We start from the raw sequence: 23,898 nt of genomic DNA on the forward strand, positions 1-23,898 counted from the left end.
TTCTATTATGAATCAATAAAGTTGATACTCCAGACAGTGAATAGATCAGCTAGGAGTAGAGGCACCCAACTCTCCACCTCCCACACTGCCTCAGTTCATTTTAGAGTGCACTCTTGCTCATCTTAACCTAGTAAGCAGTAGCTTTAGGATAACATTTTTTTAAATGGAACGTTTGATTTTGTTTAAATAGCAATAGGTTTCGGAAATTAAGATTCAAAATCAAATATAAAGCTTTTTTTTTTTCCTCTAATGACTTAAAGCCAGATGTTCTTTTTAGTCTTAAGTAATTGTAATTAAATGTAATCGTATAAAAATTTCAGGGCCAGGCATGGTGGCTCATGCCTGTAATCCCAGCACTTTGGGAGGCCAAGGCGGGAGGATCACCTGAAGTCAGGGGTTCAAGACCAGCCTGGACAACATGGTGAAACCCCGTCTCTACTAAAAATACAAAAATTAGCCGGGCGTGATGGTGGGCGCCTGTAATCCCAGCTACTTGGGAGGCTGAGGCAGGAGAACCACTTGAACCCGGTGGGCAGAGATTGCAGCGTGCAGAGATCATGCCATTGTACTCCAGCCTGGGTGACAATAGCGAAACTCTGTCTCCAAAAAAAAAAAAAAAAAAAAAATTGAATTTGTTATAGGTATCACGAACTCAGCTATAATTAGTAGCTATTCCAGCTCCCTCATATTTTAAAGCATTAATATTAAAGGAAAGGCAGTTATGGAAGTTACAGAGTCTGTCAGGGAATTGACATGAGAAAAGCACTCCAGTTCAGGGGAGGGTGTTGAGCTGCCAGTGGGTCTACCACTCATTGTGTCTGTAGACTGAGTAGCTTTTGATGGTAGGCAGAAGCACACAGCAGTCAACAGAGCAGGTTTCAGACATGGGTTGTGTTGTAGACTAAACTACCTGGAGAGAATTGAAGGGCCTGGGCCCCACATAAGCCGTTTACATTTGAATGTTTTTTTAAAAGACACTTTGAGGCCTTTGAGAATGGATCTATGAGCTGATTCCATTTATAGCTTTTGGACTAAATGTTGTCTGTATCTCTGAAGTTCATTTGGCTAGGTATAGAAATTTTATACCTTCAGAGGCTGGGTGCTGTGGCTCACGCCTGTAATCCTAGCACTTTGGGAGGATGAGGCGGGTGGATCACCTGATGTCAGGAGTTCGAGACCAGCCTGGCCAACATTGTGAAACCCCGTCTCTACTAAAAATACAAAAATTAGGCGGGCATGGTGGTGGGCACCTGTAATTCCAGCTATTCGGGAGGCTGAAGCAGGAGAATCACTTGAACCCAGGAGGCAGAGGTTGCAGTGAGCCGTGATGGTGCCATTGCACTCTAGGCTGGGCAATAAGAGCAAAACTCTGTCCTAAAAAAAAAAAAAAAGAAAAGAAAGAAATTGTGTACCTTAAGAAAAGAGGGATTATTAGGGAACTCGGAACTGTGAGAAACCCAGACCCTGTACTTAAGGAAGTTAAAGGATGGATGAGACATTGACTCAAAGAAACCAAATACTATGAGATGATGGGGCTATGAAAATTCAAAGAAAGGGGAGGTCATGGTCAGCTCAGATTATCAAGGTAAGATTCCTGGAGGAGGAGGATTGATAATGATTTGTAAGAAAGGCCCAGCTCTTGAAATATGAAAAGAATGATTGCTTAGGAGACTGGAGAGTCAGCCTGCCTTGATAGTTTTTGTGGTAGATAAAATGATTTATTTGTTCATTTGCCAAATACTCACTGAGCATCTGCTGTCTTCCAGGCATACAGCTACTGAGGATACAGTGGTAGATAAAACCCAACAAAGATCTCTGCCTTGGTGGATTTCAAATAATTAGAAACCATGAGTGAATTAAGGAAGTTATATAAGTAATAAGGTATTACATATTGCATATATATATAGGTATACATACAAGCTTTGTGTGTATGTTATGGGCTGAGTCGGGGGGAGATTAGGGGAGTGACAGAGAAGGGATTTCTGTTTTGAGTGGTGTCATCAGATTAGGCCTTATTGAGAAATTGACAGTTGATGGGCAAGCACTTCCAGGTGCTGGAAACAGCCAGTGCAGAGGCCCTGAGGCAGGAGTATGACTGACATGTTCAGAAACAAGGGAGTAGGTGGGTGGGCTGGAGCATAAATGAGTCAAGGGAGTTAGGAGCATAAAGTCAAAGAGATCATGGTGACCAAATCACAGAAATTCTTGAAAGCCGTCCAGAGGCCTTTTTGCTTTACTCTGAAATGTGGAATAATTTCGGGACCTTGAGTTGAGGACTGAAGTGATCTTCCTTACAGTTTATCAGGGATCACTGTTTACTGTGTTAGAGTAAATTATAAGGCAGCAAGGTCAGAATCAGGGAGACTTGGTGTGGAGGCTGTTAGGTTAATGCACGTGAGATATGGTGGCTTGGACCAGGGTGTCAGCCATGGAAGTGAAGAGAAATGGTGAAGTTCTGGATGGAATTTGAAGATAGAGATAATGGGCTATGCTCACAAATAGTAAGTTTAGAAAAGTTTGTTATATTTTATGACAAACTAAGGAAGAAAGAATAGCAAAAAAGAATTTCATAGTGTCCCAGGGTAATTATATTTAACTTTGTTTTCTGTGTAGTTGTAATAATTCATCTCTGTGCTGCCTGTCATACAATTGAATCTATTGTTCAACATTTGCTGTTACATTAAAGGTAGTTTTATTTGAGATTAGAAAGCCATACCCAGTAGCAGGTTCAGTTCTGAAGCAGAAAGACATGTGGCCTCATGAAGCAAGCACACTGCAACAAAGATAAAATGACCAGTCACAATAATGATGCAGGCTCCCTTTTTGGATTTCTGTTACCAGAAGTACACATGGAAGTAGCAAAATGCAATTATATTGTTTTCTTTTACCTCAGGTATAAAAAGGGATGGATATGTCTGTTTTGGATTTGGGGTTTTTTCAGTGATTTTCTCATCACTGATACAAAGCATTGAAAAGGAAGGTGTGATTATTTACTTTAGCTCTGAGGCTTCAAGTCTCAGCTAATATTTCGGTCCTTGGCATTATAGATAGATTTTTGTGGCCCTCACCGTCTTTTACTCTTTCCCACCCCCCTCCCTGTTTTATGCAAATAGAAGGGAGAAGAGCTTTGTGTGAACTTCAGCTGCACTTGCAGCTGTGTCTGCGTTTGGTGTCTTGGTGTTGAAAAGTGCTCTGTTGTGTTAGATTTCGCTTGGATACGGCTGCTTTATACATATACAGTGAAGAGGGAGAGGAAGGCAGGGTTTTTGAAAGCAGGGGAAGTGGGGGCTCAGGATGTGTCTTCAGAGCAGGGCCATAGGCAGCCTTGTATGAAAAACTGGGTTCGCTGGAGCCTATTTTTTTGTTATTAAACATATGTGTGTGATATTTTAAATTTTCAAATCATAAATAAAAAGTTCTGGCCAGGCGCGGTGGCTCATGCCTGTGTACTTTAGGAGGCCGAGGCGGGCGGATCACCTGAGGTCAGGAGTTCAAGACCAGTCTGGCCAACATGGTGAAACCCCATCTCTACTAAAAATACAAAAATTAGCTGGGCGTGGTAGTGGGCACCTGTAATCCCAGCTACTTGGGAGGCTGAGGGAGGAGAATTGTTTGAACCCAGAAGGTGGCCACTGCACTCTAGCCTGGGCGCTGGGCGACAGAGTGAGACTCCATCTCAAAAAAAAAAAAAAAGGGAAAAGTTCTCCTACTCCCAGTTTCATTTCTATGGATGATCACTGTTAATAGTTTGTATCTTTCAGAACATTTTAAATGTGTTTATACATGATCACACAGTCATTTATATATACTTGGATTATCTTATAAATATTTTTATTGCAACTTGTTTTTTTCCCCCCATTCAGGTTATCTTATGTAACTGAACATCAAAAAGAATGCCTTGATGACCATCTTTACACATGCATACATACAGTATTCTAGGACAGATTTCCAGATGCCTAATCACTGGGTCATTGGTTAAGTGCATTTAAAATATGACCAGTACTCGCAATTTTCTCTCAGAAATTCCTAGTTAACATTCTTTCTGATTGCCACAAAAGTGAATGCAGTCTTCAACTTGATTTAATAAAAATAAGGTATCTAGAACAAGAAAAGTTATTTTATTTGCATGATGAGGCCAGTACATGGTGGCAAGCTCTGCTGCATCTGCCGCAGAGCAGAGATATGGCCCTTATGGAGGCAACTGGTAGCCTGTTATTTGGGCATTGCTCTCAACTCATAGGACGTGTTTAGCCCCACATTGGAACTTTTGGTTTAAACTGGGTTCTCTTTCAGGTTCATGTATGTGTTTAATCACTTATCCTTTCTAATTCTTCTAATTACTTTTTTTAAATTACCTTCTAAGTTTTAAAATGACAGATGAAACTCAGAAAATAAAGAGGATAATACAGGCTAGCTCATGTTGTAGGCAAGGAAAATTGGACAAATTTTTCTTCTCAGCTTGGCCTTCTCATCCTCTTATTAGTAGATTCTTTTTTTCTTTCCAAGGTTAATAACCTTGATACTAAGGTAAGCCCCCAAAGAAAGGCTAGTTTGGTTAAAGACAGAACCCAAAATTCAGCTAGGTAACGCAGAGACCAAAATTTCGTTTTAGAGTCACTGCTCCTTCCAGTGGCAGTTCAGCTTATAAAGCATATCTTGACCTAAATTCCATAGTTCTTACATAACAGTAGGACTACAGCCAAGCTGTTCAGACCAGTAGTCACTCAACAAAAACATAGATAAGAGGACGTTTTCTGGCCACCTCTTAAGCAAATTCAGAGTCCTAAATTCCTAGAAAGAATGATTAGAAGAAAGCAAAACCAAGGATCTGTAGCCAGAATATTTAGATTTCCCACCCCACCTTTTACAGTCATTTTGCCTCTTACTTACTAATCTGATTAGTCTTCTTGCAGAACTGGACTTCCAGAAGATTCTTTTGCTGTTTACATCTTACATCCCTTCTCATCATGCACACAGGAAACTGAACCAGGCCAGGCTTTACCCTCTTCAGATCATCTTTCCCAGAAAATGAAGAGCCCACACTAGACTATTAGGACCATGGTAGAACCCTGTCTTGCTTTTTCCTGGTAACCCTCAACCTCTCTCAAAATGTTTTGTTTCAGAAGATCTCCCCCTCCCTAAGGAAAGTCTACAAGCCAGTTACCAAAATCCAGGACATAAGCTATACCATTTACTCTCTTTATTTGTTCTCTTGGCCTGCTCATGCATCTTTTCTTCATACTGTGTTCATGGCCTGTCTTCCCACACCCCATCTGTCCATGGAAATACCCTAGTTGCTTCTCCTATAACCAGTGATGCTTCTCACTCAATTTCACAGGGATTTTCCCCAGTCGGCCTTCTGCCAAAGGCCCAGATTTTTAGGCTAGTTCTTATGCTTATTCCATCTAGTTTTTGCAAGTAATAGTGTGTAGTATTTATCCACAGAACTTGCTGCCCCCAAAAGCAAAAATGTTATACTTCCCTAACCTATTAAATGCCTCAGAATAGTGCTATTGGACAGAAATATGTGAGCCATATATATAACTGAAATTTTCTAGTAGCCAAATTAAAAACAGGTGAAATGATGTTTTACATAATCCAGTATATGTAAAACCTACATATATACATTGTTTCTATATGTAATTTATATGAACAGTTTTTCATATTAAGTCTCCAAATTTTACTGTGCATCACCGACAGCACATCTCATTTCATGTTAGCCACACTTCAAGTGCTCAGTAGCTGTGTGTGGCTTCTAACTGCTGTATTGGACAACACAGCACTAGAAAATGATTCCCAGTGACTCAGATTTTTCCATGAAAATGATGGGATGGAGACATTATTGAAAAGAAGTAGGTTTATTAACCCTCCTTATGCTTATGATTTTTATCCTACTTTCAGAGATCTGAATTTTCATTTTCCTGCATGTTCAGGTTGATTTTATCATCCCTGAATTAAATTAATTTAGGATAGGCTTCATTCTCTGAACTAAACATATAATACTGTATTTCTCTTTATTCTCATTTGGGTGCCAGAAAGATTATCTTGAATATTGAAATGCTTGTAGTTGTTAAACTAAGATTCATGCAAATTTTTTTATAGGCAACTAAAATATTCCATGAATGTGTCACCAAGTATAATTTTGGGTACTTGAAAGCTAAGATTTGCAGTGGCACTGCCAAAGTTCCACATAGAGAAATGCATATCTTTGCAGCTAAGGCCACGTCAACTCATGCAGAGTAATTTAACTCTGGTGTTATGTTCTAAAATAGACGATAACCAAGAGAGTATCACATCCAAAAGAGAGCACATAGGAAGGTTGGGTGAACTTGAAATGTTAACATCTGAGAAACTATTACAAGGACAAGAGAGGCTCGTTTTACCTGGGGAAGACTCAGACAGCCATAGAAAGTATTTTTAGATATCTAAAGGCCTGCCAAACATAGAGGGGATTACATGTGTCCAAGTGAGCCCAAAGAGCAGTAGCCCTATTGCGGGAGGATTACAAGGAAAGACTTAGACTCAACATGGAGAAGACTTTGACCATGGTAACAGATGTCCAAATGGAAATATGCTACTCAAGAAATAATGCCTTTGTTCTCACTGTGGAAAGTGCAGGAAGTGAGGTGGTGATGTCAGTGTGATGGGATAGAGGGAATTCAGGCATTATGTAGTTGTCCTTTGTGTTATCCAATCCTGAAAGCCTCTTCTGGTGTCATTTCTCTTCCACTTCCTTTGCTTACAGCTAGAACAACAGAGGCAGCAGTTGCTTACTGAACGCCAGAACTTCCACATGGAACAGCTGAAGTATGCTGAATTACGAGCACGACAGCAAATGGAACAGCAGCAGCATGGCCAGAACCCTCAACAGGCACACCAGCACTCAGGAGGACCTGGCCTGGCCCCACTTGGAGCAGCAGGGCACCCTGGCATGATGCCTCATCAACAGCCCCCTCCCTACCCTCTGATGCACCACCAGATGCCACCACCTCATCCACCCCAGCCAGGTAAGAGGAAGGCCCTGCTCTTGTAAAAAGCTTATGGTCACTACAGAGGCACAGAGCATCATTGGGGCCAACCACACAGTTGGTGTTTTCTGATGAAGACTGCTCAGTTTTCATTGTCATCTAGAAAATTGTAGGCATGTGAGATTTAGGGTTCTCGCTACATGAAGCCTTCCATGTTCTTTTTCTCTCCATGTTCTTTTTCTCTTGGTATGATGCCTTTTCGTTGAGTAGGTTGGCCTGTGAATAGACAGTAATATCTCAGAGTTCATTCAGAATTTATCTTTGGATTATTGATACTGTAAAAAAATTTATAGACATTTTCAAAGATAAACACACAAAACACAGCAAACTCCCATGACCTGGTTTCAACAACCATCATCTTTCTGCCACTTTTACTTTTTGTTACGGAAATCTTCAACCGTAGATAAAGTAGAGAGAATAGTATGATAATCCCCCATGTACCTATTGGACAGCTTCAAAATTAACATTTTTGAGTCTGTTTTTATCTTTTCCTCCTCACTTTGGGAAATGAGATAGACTTCAAATATATCTCTAACCAGTGGGAGTCTTTTTTTTTTCTTTTTTTTTTTTTTTTTTGAGACGGAGTCTCGCTCTGTCACCCAGGCTGGAGTGCAGTGGCGGGATCTCGGTTCACTGCAAGCTCCGCCTCCCAGGTTCACGCCATTCTCCTGCCTCAGCCTCCCGAGTAGCTTGGGACTACAGGCGCACACCACCACGCCTGGCTAATTTTTTTGTATTTTTAGCAGAGACAGGATTTCACCGTGTTTGCCAGGATGGTCTCGATCTCCTGACCTTGTGATCTGCCCGCCTCAGCCTCCCAAAGTGCTGGGATTATAGGCGTGAGCCACTGCGCCCAGCCGGGAGTCTTGTTCTTTACATAACAACTATCATCACCATCAAACAAAAGTAATCATAATTCCTAATATCATTCGTTAAATATCTTTTGAGTGCTTAGTTTGTTTGAATCAGTATTCAGTTAAGATTCACACATTTGTTGACATGTCTCTTAAAAATCTATGTAATAATTCACCTTCCCTTTTTTGTGCCATTTATGTGTTGAAGAAACCAGGGTTGTTCCACAATGTAGCTGTGCCTGATTGTACAGCAAAGGTGCACAGTGTCATGTCATATGTCCTTCTAAGTCCTTCTAACCCCCACACACAAACACACATTTCCTATAAACCAGAGGATTGCTCAGGTTCAAATTCACACTTTTTTTTTTTTTTTTTTTAAAGACACTGTCTCCCTCTGTTGCCTAGGCTGGAGTGCAGTGACGTGATCATGGCTCACTGCAGCCTCAACCTCCCAGGGTCAATCAATCCTCCCATCTCAGCCTCCTTTGTAGCTATGACTACAGGTGCATGCCACCACACCTGGCTAATTTTTGGTTTTGTTTTTATAAAGATAGGGTTTCGCCTTGTAGCCCAGGCTGATCTTGAACTTCTGGGCTCAAGCAGTCCTCCCGCCTCGACCTTCCAAAGTGCTGGGATTACAGGCATGAGCTCTACCACACCCAGACAAGATTCACTTATGAGGTCAGGCATTCTTGTAATGTCAGTTTTTCTTTTTGTGATAATTAAGATTGATCAATAGTTCTGGTGTTGTCAGTCGGATCATCTATTATAAAAATCCCCATTTGACTAAATTGTTTTAGAATTGAGCATTCAGAATTGCTTCTTAAATAGCTATTTTAGGCCGGGCGCAATGGTTCATGCCTGTAATTCCAGCACTTTGGGAGGCCGAGGCGGGCGGATCACCTGAGGTCAGGAGTTCGAGACCAGCTTAGCCAAAATGGCAAAACCCTGTGTCTACTGAAAATACAAAAATTAGCCAGGTGTAGTGGTGCACATCTGCAGTCCCAGCTACTCAGGAGGCTGAGGCACGGGTATTGCTTGAACCTAGGAGGCGGAGGTTGCAGTGAGCCAAGATTGCGCCATTGCACTCCAGCCTGGGTGACAGAGTGAGACTGTGTCTCAGTTAGTTACCCTGAAAATCAGTTCTTATAGGAAAGCCTGGATAAATGCTTCATATTTTCCCTCTGTTGGTTATCTGTATAATGAGTTGCTGCCCCCCAGTAACCAAAGGTGACCAGCGAAGGGTTTTTTTGTGTATATTTTTAATATTGTAAAATTATAAATTTTTAAATATTTTGTGTGTTTCAGTCTATCATAGATACTATTTGTGTTTCTTGTTGCTTCTTAAAAGAGGTTGGATCTCACTGAGTTGCCTAGACTGGACCCAAATTCCTGGGTTCAAGCAATCCCCCTGCCTCAGCTTCTGAAGTAGCTGGATTATAGGCACGTTCCACTGTGCCTGGCTTTTTTTGATGCTAAAATTGTCCCATTTGTAGCTTGTGAGAACTGTTTCAAGTTGGCTATTATTTACTAAATTTTAACTACTTTGGAAGTTGAACTCATAGTTCCTTCAAGCTTAACTGCCAGCATCGTTAAAACCTAAGATGTACTTTTAATTCCAGTTCACCCCCCAAACCCCACATTCCTTCTCTTCTTAGAGGGCAGTATGTATGGGTGTGTGCTGTGTATTATGTTAGTCTAGTGAAAGTCATCTTCTAAGATTTTTATAGTTTGCTTATCCACAGTAATATACCAAGTGCTTAGAGCCAAAGTTTGTGCTTTTGGGGATGGGATGCAAATTCTCTGGCCAAGTCATGGTATTGTCAACACACTAGTTCACAACCCAAAATATATTTTAGGCTGTAGTTTTAGTAGTTTTTATTGACTTTACCGAAAAACAGGCCTGAGTTTACTTTGGGAAGCTTTCGTTTACACACACTCACAGGATTAATTTGCAATCATGAGATTTACTACCATCATCAGACTTGCCACTCTAAATGACATTTGTGGAGATAGCCTTAGAAGTTTACCCTGCTCACAACAAGATGCATTCTTTCTCGGTCTTATTTCTGTCTACTTGAGTGGGTCTTAAATTCTCTGTATGGAATCTGATTTTCTCCAGAGTTAAGCTTTCAAAAGATACAAATGCTTAACAGAGTTCACATCTCAAAGTAATTTTTCAAAAACAATAGTTATTTAAAAATTAAATTCCTAGGCCAGGCTTGGTGGCTCACACCATTAATCCCAGCACTTTGGGAGGCCAAGGCTTGAGGATCACTTGAACCCAGGAGTTTGAAACCATCCTGGACAATATAGAGAGAAGCTGTCTCTACAAAAAAAAAAAAAAAAATAGCCAGGTGTGGTGGCACTGCATACCTGTAGTCCTAGCTACTCAGGAGGCTGAGGCTGGAGGATCACTTGAACCCAGGAGTTTGAGATTGCAAGTGAGCTGTGATTGTGACACTGCACCATTACATTCCAGCCTGGGCAACAGAGTGAGACCCTGTCTCTGAAAAATAAATAAATAAATAAAAATTCAGTTTCTGAAATACTGGGATAAACTTTTAAGAGGAAGTTTACTGTAGCTACTTGGTATTTGGCTCTTGATGGTGCTAAAGCATCATATTCACATTAACTGCTCACAGAACATCTAAGGAGCGCTAGCATCTGCATTTACTTTGTAAAAGATGGGCAGAGAGGTGCATCTACTTTCTTCCCTAAATGAGATTTTGGTGACAATAGGTGTTTGTATGCCATGCCCCTCACCCACATTGTTTTACTTATTTCTTATTCTCATCTTACAGTTGAAGAACTGATGCATGGCAAGGCCGCATAGCTTTGCTGCATGGTAGAGCCAGGATTCACACTGAGCTCCATCTGATTCCAAAGTGAGGCCAGTGCCACAGTGCTGCCTCCCGTGACGGAAAACTAAGGGGATTTACAGCAGATTCAGATACAGCTATTCTAGTGAAGCAGTTCCAGCAAACTAGAGTTCATAAAAATAGTCTTTGGAAGAGAAATAGGTCATTTTAATCTTTTTACTTTCTCACAAAAATAGGCTTTTCTAAAGTGAATTTGTAAAGGAAAGAATTATTGAGTGCAGTGCATGATGAGAGGTTTTTTTTTTTTATTTTTAGTCTATGACAAGATAGTCTCATGATTTTTTATTGAAATAAAATGTACATTTTGGATAATGCACAATCATAAATATTCAGCTGAGTTTTTTTTTTTTTTTTTTTACTTCCTTTATACTTGCAGAATTGATGAGTTTTAACAGAGAATATTCATGTGTAACCAACACACAGAGGCCCTCATCATACTCAGTCGCCTTCTCTTCCAAGGATAACAACTGTCCTAACTTTTAGCACCGTAGACTCGTTGGGCTGGTTGAATGTTATCTAAATGTAACCACAATGATATTTATTATGTCTGGCTGCTTTCCTTGTTTTGTTTTGTTTGAGACAGACAGGGCCTTACTCTGTCACCCAGGCTAGAGTGCAGTGACATTATCAGGGCTCACTGCAGCCTCAACCTGCCAGGCTCAAGCCATCCTCCCACCTCGGCCTCTTGAGTAGCTGGGACCGCAAGTGCACACCACGACACCCCACTGCTTTTTAAATTTTTTTGTAGAGACATGGGCTCACTATATTGCCCAGGCTGGTCTTGAACTCCTGGGCTCAAGCAGTCCTCCCGCCTCTGCCTCCCAAAGTGTTGGGATTACAAGCGTGAGCCACCATGCCCGACCACATCTGGCTTCTTCCACTCAACACTGTATATCTGAGATGTATCCACATTGTTGTACATTTGTTCCTTCTGTTTGCTATACAGTGTTCTGTGGCTGTACTATTTATCAGTCTGTTCTGTTGGACATTTGACTGATTTCTGGATTTTAGTTATTATGAATAGTTTGTGCTGTTGTGAAATACATGAGCACGTCTTTTGATAAGACATTTATGTACATTTCTGTTGTATATATCCAAGGTGTAGAACTGAGTATTTATGAACCTAAGAGTGGATCACAGGATATGCATATGTTCAGATTAATAGATGCTGCCAAACTTTTTGCAAAGTGGTGGTGCCTGTTTACACTCTAGCAGTATGTGAGAGTTCCAGCAATTCAAGATAATAATTTTTCCAAATTACCCCTTTTGTTGGATTGCTTTGGAGTTTGAATATAAAATCAAGTCTGTTAAAGAGTAAAATTAAGAGCAACAGCACATTAGGCTGGGCGCGGTGGCTCACGCCTGTAATCCCAACACTTTGGGAAGCCAAGGCAGGTGGATCACTTAAGGCCAGGAATTCAAGACCAGTGCCTGGCCAACATGGCAAAACCCCATCTCTACTAAAAATAGAAAAATTAGCCGGGTATGGTGGCACATGCCTGTAATTCCAGCTACTCAGGAGGCTGAGGCACAGGAATCGCTTGAACCTAGGAGGCAGAGGTTGCAGTGAGCCGAGGTCATGCCACTGTACTCCAGCCTGGGCAACAGAGTGAGAGACCCTGTCTCAAAAAAAAAAAAAAAAAAAAAAAAAAAAAAGAACAACAGTAAATTAAACCCACTATTTTAAAGTTACCAGTTCAGAAAAAGCTGGTTCTAACACGTAGGTCTGATAGACCATATTCTAAAGGTCAGCTAAAAAGGACTTTCAAACCAGGGCAAGTGAGATTGTCCGTAGCATTTTGGGGCCAGAATGGCTTTAGTCTCTGAGTTGCCACAGGGTAAGGTAAGAACTATGAGCAGGTCCTTCCAACTCATGATTCCTAAGTTCCAGAAAAGTTAACAGGCCACAGCTTACATTGGGAGCTGAAGATTATCTGGGTCAGTTGGCTGTCTTTGGTATTTGGCTAGACTTTATGATATATGATGGGAATAATCAGCTTCTGAATGCCAGTAAGGTTGGGGAAGTGCTGAGAGGAGGGACTAGGCAGATTTATTACCAAGTGGTTAATTTTTCATCTCTCTGGCCTCTGTATAAGTATGCAGATAAGTTACATGTAATTCTTTACAGAACTCTCCATCAGTTAGTGGTAGAGCCTGTTAAAGTAGCAGCTCGGTATTATGAATCTGCTAGGCTCTTAAACACTTATGGACTTCTAGGTATGACTGTAGCTGGTATAAGCTGGCACTTGTACATATTCCATTTAGTTTGTACCGATACCTCTAAGTTCTTCAGCCCCTCTGCCCTGTCCCCTACCTTTGATTCATCAAATGCGTATAATTTTTGTTTAGAGACTACTGTGTGCATGCCTCTATTGCTCTTCCTTGGCTCTTATTATTTGGTCCTACTCCTAACTCACCTGATAACTTCAACTTTTGGTAGATTTTGTTCCTATCTCTTATAGTGTCCCAACTTGGTTTCTTCCTACCAAACAAAAAGGCCCGGGAAGTATATGTAGTAGAATGTTTCTGGTATCCAGTTGGCAAATGGAAACTGAAGGTTGGCCCCACCTGTTCTTAGACCACCTTTAGGTTTTGTTGATCTTAATGAAATACACAGCACTGCATTTCATTCCTTTTCATTTAAACTATAAAATTGTATCAAATGATGCCTACATTAAGATTCTCCCTATAAGACTACCATTCCAGATGGCAAAAGGTGAATAGTCTAATAGAAACCAGTTCTTAAGCACATGTGTGGTATTCCCTTGGCCACACCCTGGGCCATGGTATCTGTTAATATGAAAGCACATGGGGAACCACAGAGGAGAATGGCCTAGGTGATGAATGGCCTAGGTGATGGCTGCTGTTTGCTGAGGTGTGCTGCTTACTCGAGCAGGAGGGCACCTCTGACTGCTTGGGATCTCCTTTTTTTTTTTTTTTTTTTTTTTTAAGACAGAGTTTTGCTCTTGTCACTCAGGCTGGAGTGCAATTTTGTAGTCTTGGCTCACCGCAACCTCTGCCTCCCAGGTTAAAGCAGTTGTGCTACCTCAGTCTCCCGAATAGCTGGGATTACAGGCATCTGTCACCATGCCTAGCTAATTTTTTTATTTTTGGTAGAGAGAGGGTTTCACCATGTTGGCCAGGCTGGTCTTGAGCTCCTGACCTCAGGTGATCCACCTGCCTCAGCCTCCCAAAGTGCTGGGATTACAGGTGTGAGCCACTGCACCTGGCGGGATCTCCTTTAAGTTGAGATGGTCAGGACTGTAGGAACTTTAGCACATGTTTAAAGGAAGATTACCTATCATTAAGTTAGAAGGAAATGACAGAAATCTAGTATATAATTACAGTGGTAAGCTCTGCTCTCCAGAGGCATGGATGTATTTTAGTAGAGACAAGGTCTCACTATGTTGCCCAGGTTGGTCTCAAACTCTTGAGCTCAAGCGATCCTCTTGCCTTGGCCTCCCAAAGTGCTGGGACTATAGGAGTGAGCCACTAGGCCCAGCCCATCCTAGGCATTTGTAATAAATGAGGCACTCTTGAATATTCCTGCCTCATGGATCTAAAGTCAGCTGCCTGCATTGGGGAAACCTTTGTGTGTACTCTATGTGTGAAAGCAGAGGGAAAGAACATGTTTGATTTAAATATTTTCATTGTTTCCTCATTATTAATAGTGTAAGAATTTTTGGAAGTGCCTAGAAAATCAGAATAGAATTGGTCTGATTTGATGAGAACTCAGACATAATACAATGGTATTCTAATGATAAAACTAGAATGGGCTGGAAATGATGGCTCACGCCTGTAATCCCAGCACTTTGGGAGGCCAAGGCAGGCAGATTGCTTGAGCTCAGGAGTTCGAGACCAACCTGGGCAACATGGTGAAACCCTCTCTCTACAAAAATAAAAAAATTTGCCTGGTGTGGTGGCGTGTGCCTGTGGTCCCAGCTACTTGGGAGGCTGAGGCAGAAGGATCACTTGATCCCAGGAGGTCAAGGCTGCATTTAGCCAAGATTGTGCCACCGCACTCCAGCCTGGGCGATAGAGCAAGATCCTGTCTTTTAAAAAAACTGGAACTTTTTTTTGAGACAGGGTTTTGCTGTATCACCCAGCCTGGAGTACAGTGGTGCAGTCATGGCCCACTGCAGCCTCAAATTCCTGGGCTCAAGCAATCCTCTCACCTCAGCCACCTGAGTAGCTGGGACTACAAGCACGTGCCACCACACCCAGCTACAGTTGGCTTTTTAAGCCTCTCAGACCTACTTACACAACCCTACCTCATGAGAAATAAAGCTCAGGAAAGGATTACAACCAATCATCACTTTCTAACCCACCCCTGGACTCAACCCCACACTGAAAAAGAAAAGCAGTAGCCTGGCCGGGCGTGGTGGCTCACGCCTGTAATCCTAGCACTTTGGGAAGCCGAGGTGAGTGGATCACCTGAGGTCAGGAGTTCGGGACCAGCCTGGGCAACATGGCGAAACCCCACCTCTACTAAAAGTACAAAAATTAGCCAGGCATGGTGGCAGGCACCTGTAATCCCAGCTACTCAGGAGGCTGAGGCAGGAGAATCGCTTGAACCCAGGAGGCAGAGGTTGCAGTGAGCCGAGTTGACACCACTGCACCACTCCAGTCTGGGCGACAAGAGTAAGACTCCATCTCAAAAAAAAAAAAAGAAAAAAGCAGTAGCCCATCACATCAGCCAAGACTTTATTATCTGCGGTGCCTTTGGTCCTACTTACATCATGTGATAACAAGTCTGCTATGCTACTTTCCGGAGTAGCAGGTTACCCTCACAAAGAGAACAGTGAGGGCCCAGTCTTCAACAAAGAGAGTCTGTCACAGGCATCCCCAGGAAGCTGCTGCGGGGAAGGCACAGTCTCTGAGGAGCCTGGGCTTCCCCTCACTTGGCCCTGATTTTGTTATTTCCATTCTCCAGGGGACTCAGCCAGAGGATGTGCTATAGACAGTTAGAAATGGATTGATGAAGTGTACTCAAGACTGGAATTCACAGGTTCCCTTTCCTAGAATCACTTTCTTTTCCTACCCTCCTTTCCCAACCCAAAGTATAAAATTAAGGTCCTTTACTAATATTCCATTAAGTGTCATGAGTGTAATGCTTTAGTAAAAGATATAATAACCCTGAGAGAGAATGAGAGATTTTTCTACTAGTTAAACCTAATTTTAGCAAACCTTTTAATTTTTCAGGCTTCAGATGCCTGCTGTTTAAAAAAAAAAAGAAAAAAGAAAAAAAGCTTGTATGTAGGTCAGACTCCCACCATTCTAAGCTTTTGATACTGCTGTTTTGATGCTATGTCTGTCTCTCTCTCTCTCTCTCTCATTTTCTTCCTCTCCCTGTCTGCTGGGAAAAAATACCTGATTTTTTTTTTTTTTTATGGAAAAGACATACATCCTTTACTTTGTTTGCTAAGGCCTGTTCCTATGCATTTCAGATTTGTGTGGGCCAGATCTCTTAATGTTAGTAAGAGTTAATGGAAATGCAGACACTGTTGTTCATTTAAAAGTGGTGAGACCTATATCAGACACCACAAAAACCATAAAGATGTTTACACTTCTTAAGGACAAGGATTGCTTTCTGCAAAATTGATTTTGTCTTCTCCTAAGTCTTCTTAAATTCTGCCCCATTTCAGATTTCATCCTTGGAAATTACCTTTTCTAAGGGGAAAGTTACTCCTTAGGAAGGTGGGGTAAAGGAAAAGAGAGTGGACCTCAGGGTCAGAGAGACCTGGATTTGAATCTCAGCTCAGTCTCTTGTTCATTGTGACTTTGCGCCAAATTACATAGCTTCTCTGAGGCTTAGTTTCCTTATCTCAAAACTAGGCCTGTGCCATCATCTTCCTAACAACCTGGAGGCTTCAAAGAGATAACTGTCACATCACCTGGCACAGTCAACCCTTACTCAACCTTATTCTTACCTCCCTTCCTGTCTTTTCTCTAAACCCACTGCCCCAGGTACACCAGTGCTGAGTTGCTTAGCGTCTGACAGAAGGAACCTCTGAATGGCAAAGGGACATCATTCACTCTTAGGTGCCTCTTGCTTTCCTGAGAGATGTTTGTTTTTGCAGGGTGCCATAAGCAGAAGTAAATTGCTTTTCCTCTAGACCTTCATTTTTGCTGCCAAGGAGCCGTTGTCCTCTCATACTCAGAACACCTATATCCCAGTGGCTTTATGACCTTGTTTGTGACAATAGGATAAAGAATCTTTTTCACAAGGCTTTAGAATTTATAATAAACGAAAAGAAAGGTTTTTTTAGCTGTTGGGCTAACAGCCTTGGAAAACCCTAAAGCTGCCCTATTCCAGCTTGTATTCATAAAGATGTAGGGTAATAGGTAAATGGGCCATTGCCACTGAGCAGATAGCTTTGGAAATAGTACTACTGGGCCTAAGAGCAAGAGCCTGCAGGCATTTCCCAGTGCATGATAGGTAGACATCACTTCATGGGTATTTGTCAATCGGCCAATGATGCTCCTCTTTGCCAGATTGTTTCTTGAATAGTTGATTTCTCTGCTGGAACATATACTCTGAATTGCTGGTTCAGAAAGTAATTTCTGTCTGGAGCTGAGCATGGGGCAAATAATGGATCAATCAGTTTGGTGACACCAGGGTTTGCATCACATAGTCTCTGAGCACCTGTTGGACCCCTCTTCCCCAGACCTTGATTGTCAGGGGTGCACATTGGCTGCAAGCACCATCTCTAGAATCAGAGTACCTGTATCAGATCTGAGCTCCCTTTTTTACATGCTTTATGACATTGGGCAAGCTACTTAATCTTTCTGTCCTTCCCTTTCTTCCACAGGGATAATAGTGCCTGGTTTATAGTGTTGTTATGGGGATTGAATGAGTTAACATTTATAAAACTCTTAAGTATAGTGCCTAAGGCATAGCACATGTTTCCTACATAGTTTCCTGAGGCTGCTATAATAACTTTTTTGAGACAGAGTTTGCTCTTGTCGCTCAGGCTGGAGTGCAGTGGTGTGATCTCTGCTCACTCTAACCTCTACCTCCTGGGTTCAAGTGATTCTCCTGCCTCAGCTTCCCAAGTAGCTGGTATTACAGGCATGTGCACTCCTGGCTAATTGTTGTATTATTAGTAGAGACAGGGTTTCACCATGTTGGCCAGGCTGGTCTCAAACTCCTGACCTCAGGTGATCTGCCCTCCTCAGCCTCCCAAAGTGCTGGGATTATAGGTGTGAGCCACTGCGCACAGCCTGTCAGAATAACTTAAAACAAGAGAAATTTATTCTTACTCTCTGGGAAATCAGGTCCAATATCCAGCAAAGCCATGCTCCTTCCAGGGTGTATAGGGAAGAATCCTGTTCCTTGTCTCTTCCAATTTCCGGTGGCTTGCAGCATTCCTTGTCTTATGGCCATGTCTCTCTTTGCTCCATCTTTACATCACCTTCTCCTCTCTCTGTCTTTGTCTCTGTGTGTGTCTCTCTCTTTTTTTTTTTTTTTTGAGACAGAGTCTCTCTGTAGCCCAGGCTGGAGTGCAGTGGTGCGATCTCAGCTCACTGCATCCTCCACCTTCCAGGTTCAAACTATCTTCTCCTCAGCCTCCCGAGTAGCTGTGACCACAGGCATGTACCACCACACACAGCTGATTTTTGTATTTTTAGTAGAGACGAGGTTTCACTATGTTGGCCAGGTTGGTCTTGATCTGCTGATCTCAAGTAATCCACCCACCTCAGCCTCCCAAAGTACTGGGATTACAGGCATGAGCCACTGCACCAGGCCACATACATAGCTTTAATCAATAAAATCTCAGGAAACCAAAGCTCAGGGATTGAGAGAGAGAGAGGAGGAGACCTGTGAAGGGCGGCAATATGTTCTTCCTAACTTGTTTAAGGCCTCTATCCAGGTCGGACTTGGTGGAAGCGAGCAACCTGTACCCGTTGATAAACATGGGCAGCATTATTTCTCCTAGTATATGGCTTCCCTTTGTCACAACAAGTCCATTAGGAGTGTTCTTTCGTCTGCAGGCTAGAATGTTGTACTTTTTAGCTTAAAAGTAGGCCTCCTGTTTCCAGCAGCGACAAAACCATCTCCTGTTGCCCTTCACACCACCTAGAATACCATTAGAGAATCAGTAGTAGTGATTTAGAGTGTGGAAAACAAAGCATTGCTTTTATTAATGGCCTAGCAGGTGATGTGGGGTAGGAAGAGAACAAAAAAGGGGCTTCCAAAAGGGAGCTGGGACAGTACCACCTTAAAAACAAAGGTGCCTCTTTGACAGTTTGTGGAGAATCTTAGAATAGTAAGTCTGTGTTTACCACTGCTCTATTTGAAACTCTGGGAGTTCTATACCTTCCCTTCACCCATACCTCTGTATTTCACTATATGGCTGCCCAGCCTACATCTGTTCCCAAAGCAAAAGTTCTGTGTCCTCTTCACGTCATCCCATCTTCACACTCCCAGCAGTCAGATACCAAACCCAAATTCATTCTGCATCTCAGCTCCATGCTCGCCCTTCCTCCTTGCTCTGTCTCCAATCCCGAGGATGCCTCTTTTTACGGAACCTGTGGCTGGGCACAGTAGCTCACACCCATAGTCCCAGCAACTCAGGAGACTGAGTTAGGAGGATCATTGAGCCTAGGAGTTTGAAACCAGCCTGGGCAACATAGCAAGGCCTCATCTCTATAAAAAATTAGCTGGCGTGGGCCGGGCACGGTGGCTCACTCCTGTAATCCCAGCACTTTGGGAGGCCGAGGCAGGCGGATCACAAGGTCAGGAGATCGAGACCATCCTGGCTAACATGGTGAAACCTCGTCTCTACTAAAAATACAAAAAATTAGCCGGGCGTGGTGGTGGGCGCCTGTAGTCCCAGCTACTCGGGAGGCTGAGGCAGGAGAATGGCATGAACCCGGGAGGCGGAGATTGCGCCACTGCACTCCAGCGTGGGCAACAGAGTGAGACTCTGTCTCAAAAAATAAAATAAAATAAAATAAAATAAATAAATAAATAAATTAGCTGACGTGGTGGTGCACACCTGTAATCCTAGCTACTCGGGAAGTTGAGGCGGGGGCATCACTTCAACTCAGCAGTTAACTGCTTTAGTGAGCTATGACCATACCACTGTACTCCAGCCTGGGTGACAGAGCAAGACCTCATCTCTTTTTTTTTTTTTTTCAGACTGAGTCTCGCCCTGTCGCCCAGGCGGCTAGAGTGCAGTGACGCAATCTCAGCTCACTGCAACTCCTGCCTCAGCCTCCTGAGTAGCTGGGATTACAGGTGCATGCCACCACACCCAGCTAATTTTTTTTATTTTCATCTTGTTGGTCAGGCAGGTCTCAAATGCCTGACCTCGTGATCTGCCTGCTTCGGCCTCCCAAAGTGCCAGGATTACAGGCATGAGCCACCGCCCCTAGCCAAGACCTCATCTCTTAAAAAAAAAAAAAAAAAAAAAGAAGAAGAAGGAACTTGGAGAGTGCCATCTCCATCTCCTGTTCCTTTCTGTCTCATCAGCCTGACATTCAGCCCATACTTCTCTGCAAAGGCACTTTTTCTCTGCTCTAGGCACTAACTCCTCTGCATCCCTTCTTAAAGCTTTTCATCCTAGCTGGGCATGGTAGCATGCACCTGTAACCCCAGCTACACAGGAGGCTGAGGCAGGAGAATCACGTGAGCCCAGGAGGTCTAATCCAGCCTGGGCAACGTAGCAAGACCCCATCTTTTTTCTTCTTCTTCTTTTTTATTTTTATTTTTTTTGAGATGGAGTCTGACTCTGTCGCCCAGGCTGGAGTGCAGTGGCATGATCTCGGCTCACTGCAACCTCCGCCTCCCATGTTCAAGCAGTTCCCTGCCTCAGCCTCCTGAGTAGCTAGGATTACAGGCGCCCACCATCACGCCCAGCTAATTTTTGTATTTTTAGTAGAGATGGGGTTTCACCATCTTGGTCGAGCTGGTCTTGAACTCCTGACCTCTTGATCCACCCGCCTTGCCCTCCCAAAGTGCTGGGATTATAGGCGTGAGCCACCATGCCCGGCCAAGACCCCATCTCTTAAACATTTTCTAAAAAATTGCTTTCCATCCCACAGAAAATTAGGTTCAAGCTTCTCTTCTTTTCAGAACCTTTCACTAAGTCCTCTGTAGCCTTACTTTTGAAGTCCTCACCCCTTGTTCTACATGCATGACTCCGTTTTGAATTAATGTAGCCCTTTGAATCATGTCCTTTGAATCATGACAGACCCAGCAGTTTTGTTTTGGGGAAAAAAAAAAACTTGGCTGGGCTTGGTAGCTCACACCTGCAATCCCAGAACTTTGGGAGGCCAAGGCAGGCAGATCACGAGGTCAAGAGATTGAGACCTTCCTGGCCAACATGGTGAAACTCAGTCTCTACTAAAAATACAAAAATTAGCTGGGCGTGGTGGCATGTGCCTGTAGTTTCAGCTATTCGGGAGGCTGAGGCAGGAGACTCAACCTGAACCAGGGAGGCGGAGGTTGCAATGAGTCGAGATTGCCCCACTGCACTCCAGCCTGGGCAATAGAGTGAGACTCCCGTCTCAAAAAAAGAAAAAGAAAAAGAAACCTTTATAAGCCTCGGTGTAATACAGATGAAAGATAGTAAGGTACCACAAAAGGGTATGGTATTTATATAGATGCTGCATATAAATGGTACCTCTCAGTAATAATGGGAGTGACATTCACATTATTTTCTGATTGTTTTAACTTAGGCTTGGCTGTGTGTTTATTTTATTTTATTTTATTTATTTATTTATTTTGAGACGGAATTTCACTCTTGTTGCCCAGGCTGGAGTGCAATGGCTCATTCTCAGCTCAGTGCAACCTCTGCCTCTCTGGTTCAAGTGATTCTCCTGCCTCAGCCTCCCGAGTAGCTGGGATTATAGGTGCCCACCACCGCATCTCGCTAATTTTTTTGTATTTTTAGTAGAGACGGGGTTTCACCATGTTAGCCAGGCTGGTCTCGAACTCCTGACCTCAGGTGATCTCGCCTCAGCCTCCCAAAGTACTGGGATTACAGGCGTGAGCCATCGTGCCCGCTTGGCCGTGTGTTTAAAAAAAATTTTTTTTAACCTGTACACAAACTTTCCTAGCAGATTATTCATAGTAGCCAAAAAGTGAGAACCACCAGATGTCCTCTTCAGGCTGTGTGGTCCATCCACAGCAGGGAGCACCACCCAGCACTGAGAGGAACAGCCTGTGGCTGCGTACAGAACCGGTGACTCTCCAGGAAATTACCTGGAGTGAAAAAAAACCAATCCCAAAACGTTGCAAATGGTGCTTCCACTTACGTAACATTCCTGCAACAACAGGTCAGAGATGGAGAATAGAGGAGTGGCTGCAGGAGTCAGGATGGGTTGTAGGGATGTAGGTATGCAGATCTTATCAAGGTCTACCTGCTGTCCTGCAGCATATCCCCTGGGGGTGGGCCAAGGCACCCAGGATTTCTGTTATTTCTTACTGGTTTGTGGATTTACCAGCATGTGGCCTCACAGTCCCGCCACAAGGATGCCTGAGTCCTTGGGTCCCTGCTGTCCCAGGTGTTTTGAGAATTAGTCCTATCCCTTATCCCTTTCCTTCACTTTACTTATATCTCATCCACAATTCCAAGTTACTCACAAATTTTTATTGATCAGCTGGAAAGTCTTCATTTTTTTTGGCTTGCTCCTTCCATGGTTTTTCCTTGATTTGCCTTTCACTCCTTTATGTGCACTCATCCCTCGTATGCCTTTGGTGTTCTTGCCGTTTGTCCCTTTTATCTCTGAGTCAGTCCCTAGATTGGCAGACTCTTCAACACTGCCTATTTCTGTCCTAGATACACGGCACAAGCACAAAAAGACAAAAATTAATGATGGTCAGTTGGTCCTAGTGGCAGTGTTCACATAGGAGTAGATCCAGCAGCTGCTCTTGGTTTTGCCAAAGTGATTTGACCAAGTTATTTTCCAGCAAGCGGATCTCTGATTCTCCTTTGCTAGGCTTTGCGTTACATTATAGTGCAGAAAGATGGGCCAGAAAGATGGGCCAGAGGTACGTTCTGGGGCATAATGTTGATGTACTTTGCTTTCAAAAGTAGTCCCTAGAAGACTGGACTACTCTAATTCCTAATTACTTTTTTTTTTTTTGGAGTTTCATTCTTGTTGCCCAGGCTGGGGTATAATGGTGCAATCTTGGCTCACTGCAACCTCCACCTCCCGGGTTCAAGCAGTTCTCCTGCCTCAGCCTCCCAAGTAGCTGAGATTACAGGTACATGCCACTATGCCCGGCTAATTTTTGTATTTTTAGTAGAAATGGGGTTTCACCATGTTGGTCAGGCTGGTCACGAACTCCTGACCTCAGGTGATCCACCCACCTTGGCCTCGCAAAGTGCTGGGATTACAGGTGTGAGCCACCGTGCCCAGCCCCTTATTCCTAATTCTCATACCTCATTGTAGTTCTCTTCATTGACACCCCTGAAGTAAGGGGCTCCTCTCTCAGGTTCTTAGATCAAGGAACAGCCACTGGAGATAGGCAGGGTGTGGTTTGAAGCTTTGTATGTCTTCGTTTAGATAGACCTCTTTCTATAGTGACAGAGAGTCTGTATTTGAATTATCTTCAGTACTGCTTTGTGTATTGTAATTTGGTCCAATCTCCAAATTTTTCAAGATTAAGCATTCTTATTTCTAGCTGTCTCAGTACTGTCTTCTTACCTGTATTCAGTTTCATAGTTGTCCTTACATAGATAGTAAAGTCCCTAGATTTAAAGAAAAACTGCATTGATTCTCTTTTCTTATTCTGTAGAGAATATAATTTGTCCTACATAAAAAAATTTCAGGCCAGGCACGGTGGCTTACGCCTGTAATCCCAGCACTTTGGGCTGCCAAGGCGGGCAGATCAGTTGAGGTCAGGAGTTCAATACCAGCCTGGGCAACATGGTGCAACCCTGTCTCTACAGAAAATGCAAAAATTATCCGGGTATGGTGGCGCACACCTGTAATCCCGGCTACTCGAGAGGCTGAGGCAGAAGAATTGCTTGAACCCAGGAGGCGGAGGTTGCAGTGAGCCAGGATTGCGACAGAGCGAGATTCTGTCTCAAAAAAAAAAAAAAAATTAAAGCCTTGATTGTGCCCATTAAAGTATTCTTCTTAATTTATTACTCTTTAAAACCAAGACTACGGCCTGGT

The 23,898-nt window shown here is 43.0% G+C and overlaps 1 protein-coding gene across 2 annotated transcripts in view; it reads left to right on the forward strand.

Moving 5' to 3' along the window:
* SMARCC1 (SWI/SNF related, matrix associated, actin dependent regulator of chromatin subfamily c member 1) overlaps positions 1-23,898 on the forward strand; it is a 196,702-nt gene that overhangs the window by 165,588 nt on the left and 7,216 nt on the right. For both annotated transcript variants that reach the window (XM_054481871.2, XM_054481874.2), the window contains one exon: positions 6,746-7,007. In XM_054481871.2, coding sequence (XP_054337846.1) covers positions 6,746-7,007 — 262 coding nt within the window. The remainder of the gene's footprint in view (positions 1-6,745; positions 7,008-23,898) is intronic.

This window comes from Pongo pygmaeus, chromosome 2 (assembly GCF_028885625.2).
Source record: "Pongo pygmaeus isolate AG05252 chromosome 2, NHGRI_mPonPyg2-v2.0_pri, whole genome shotgun sequence".
Classification (NCBI taxonomy): Eukaryota; Metazoa; Chordata; class Mammalia; order Primates; family Hominidae; genus Pongo; species Pongo pygmaeus.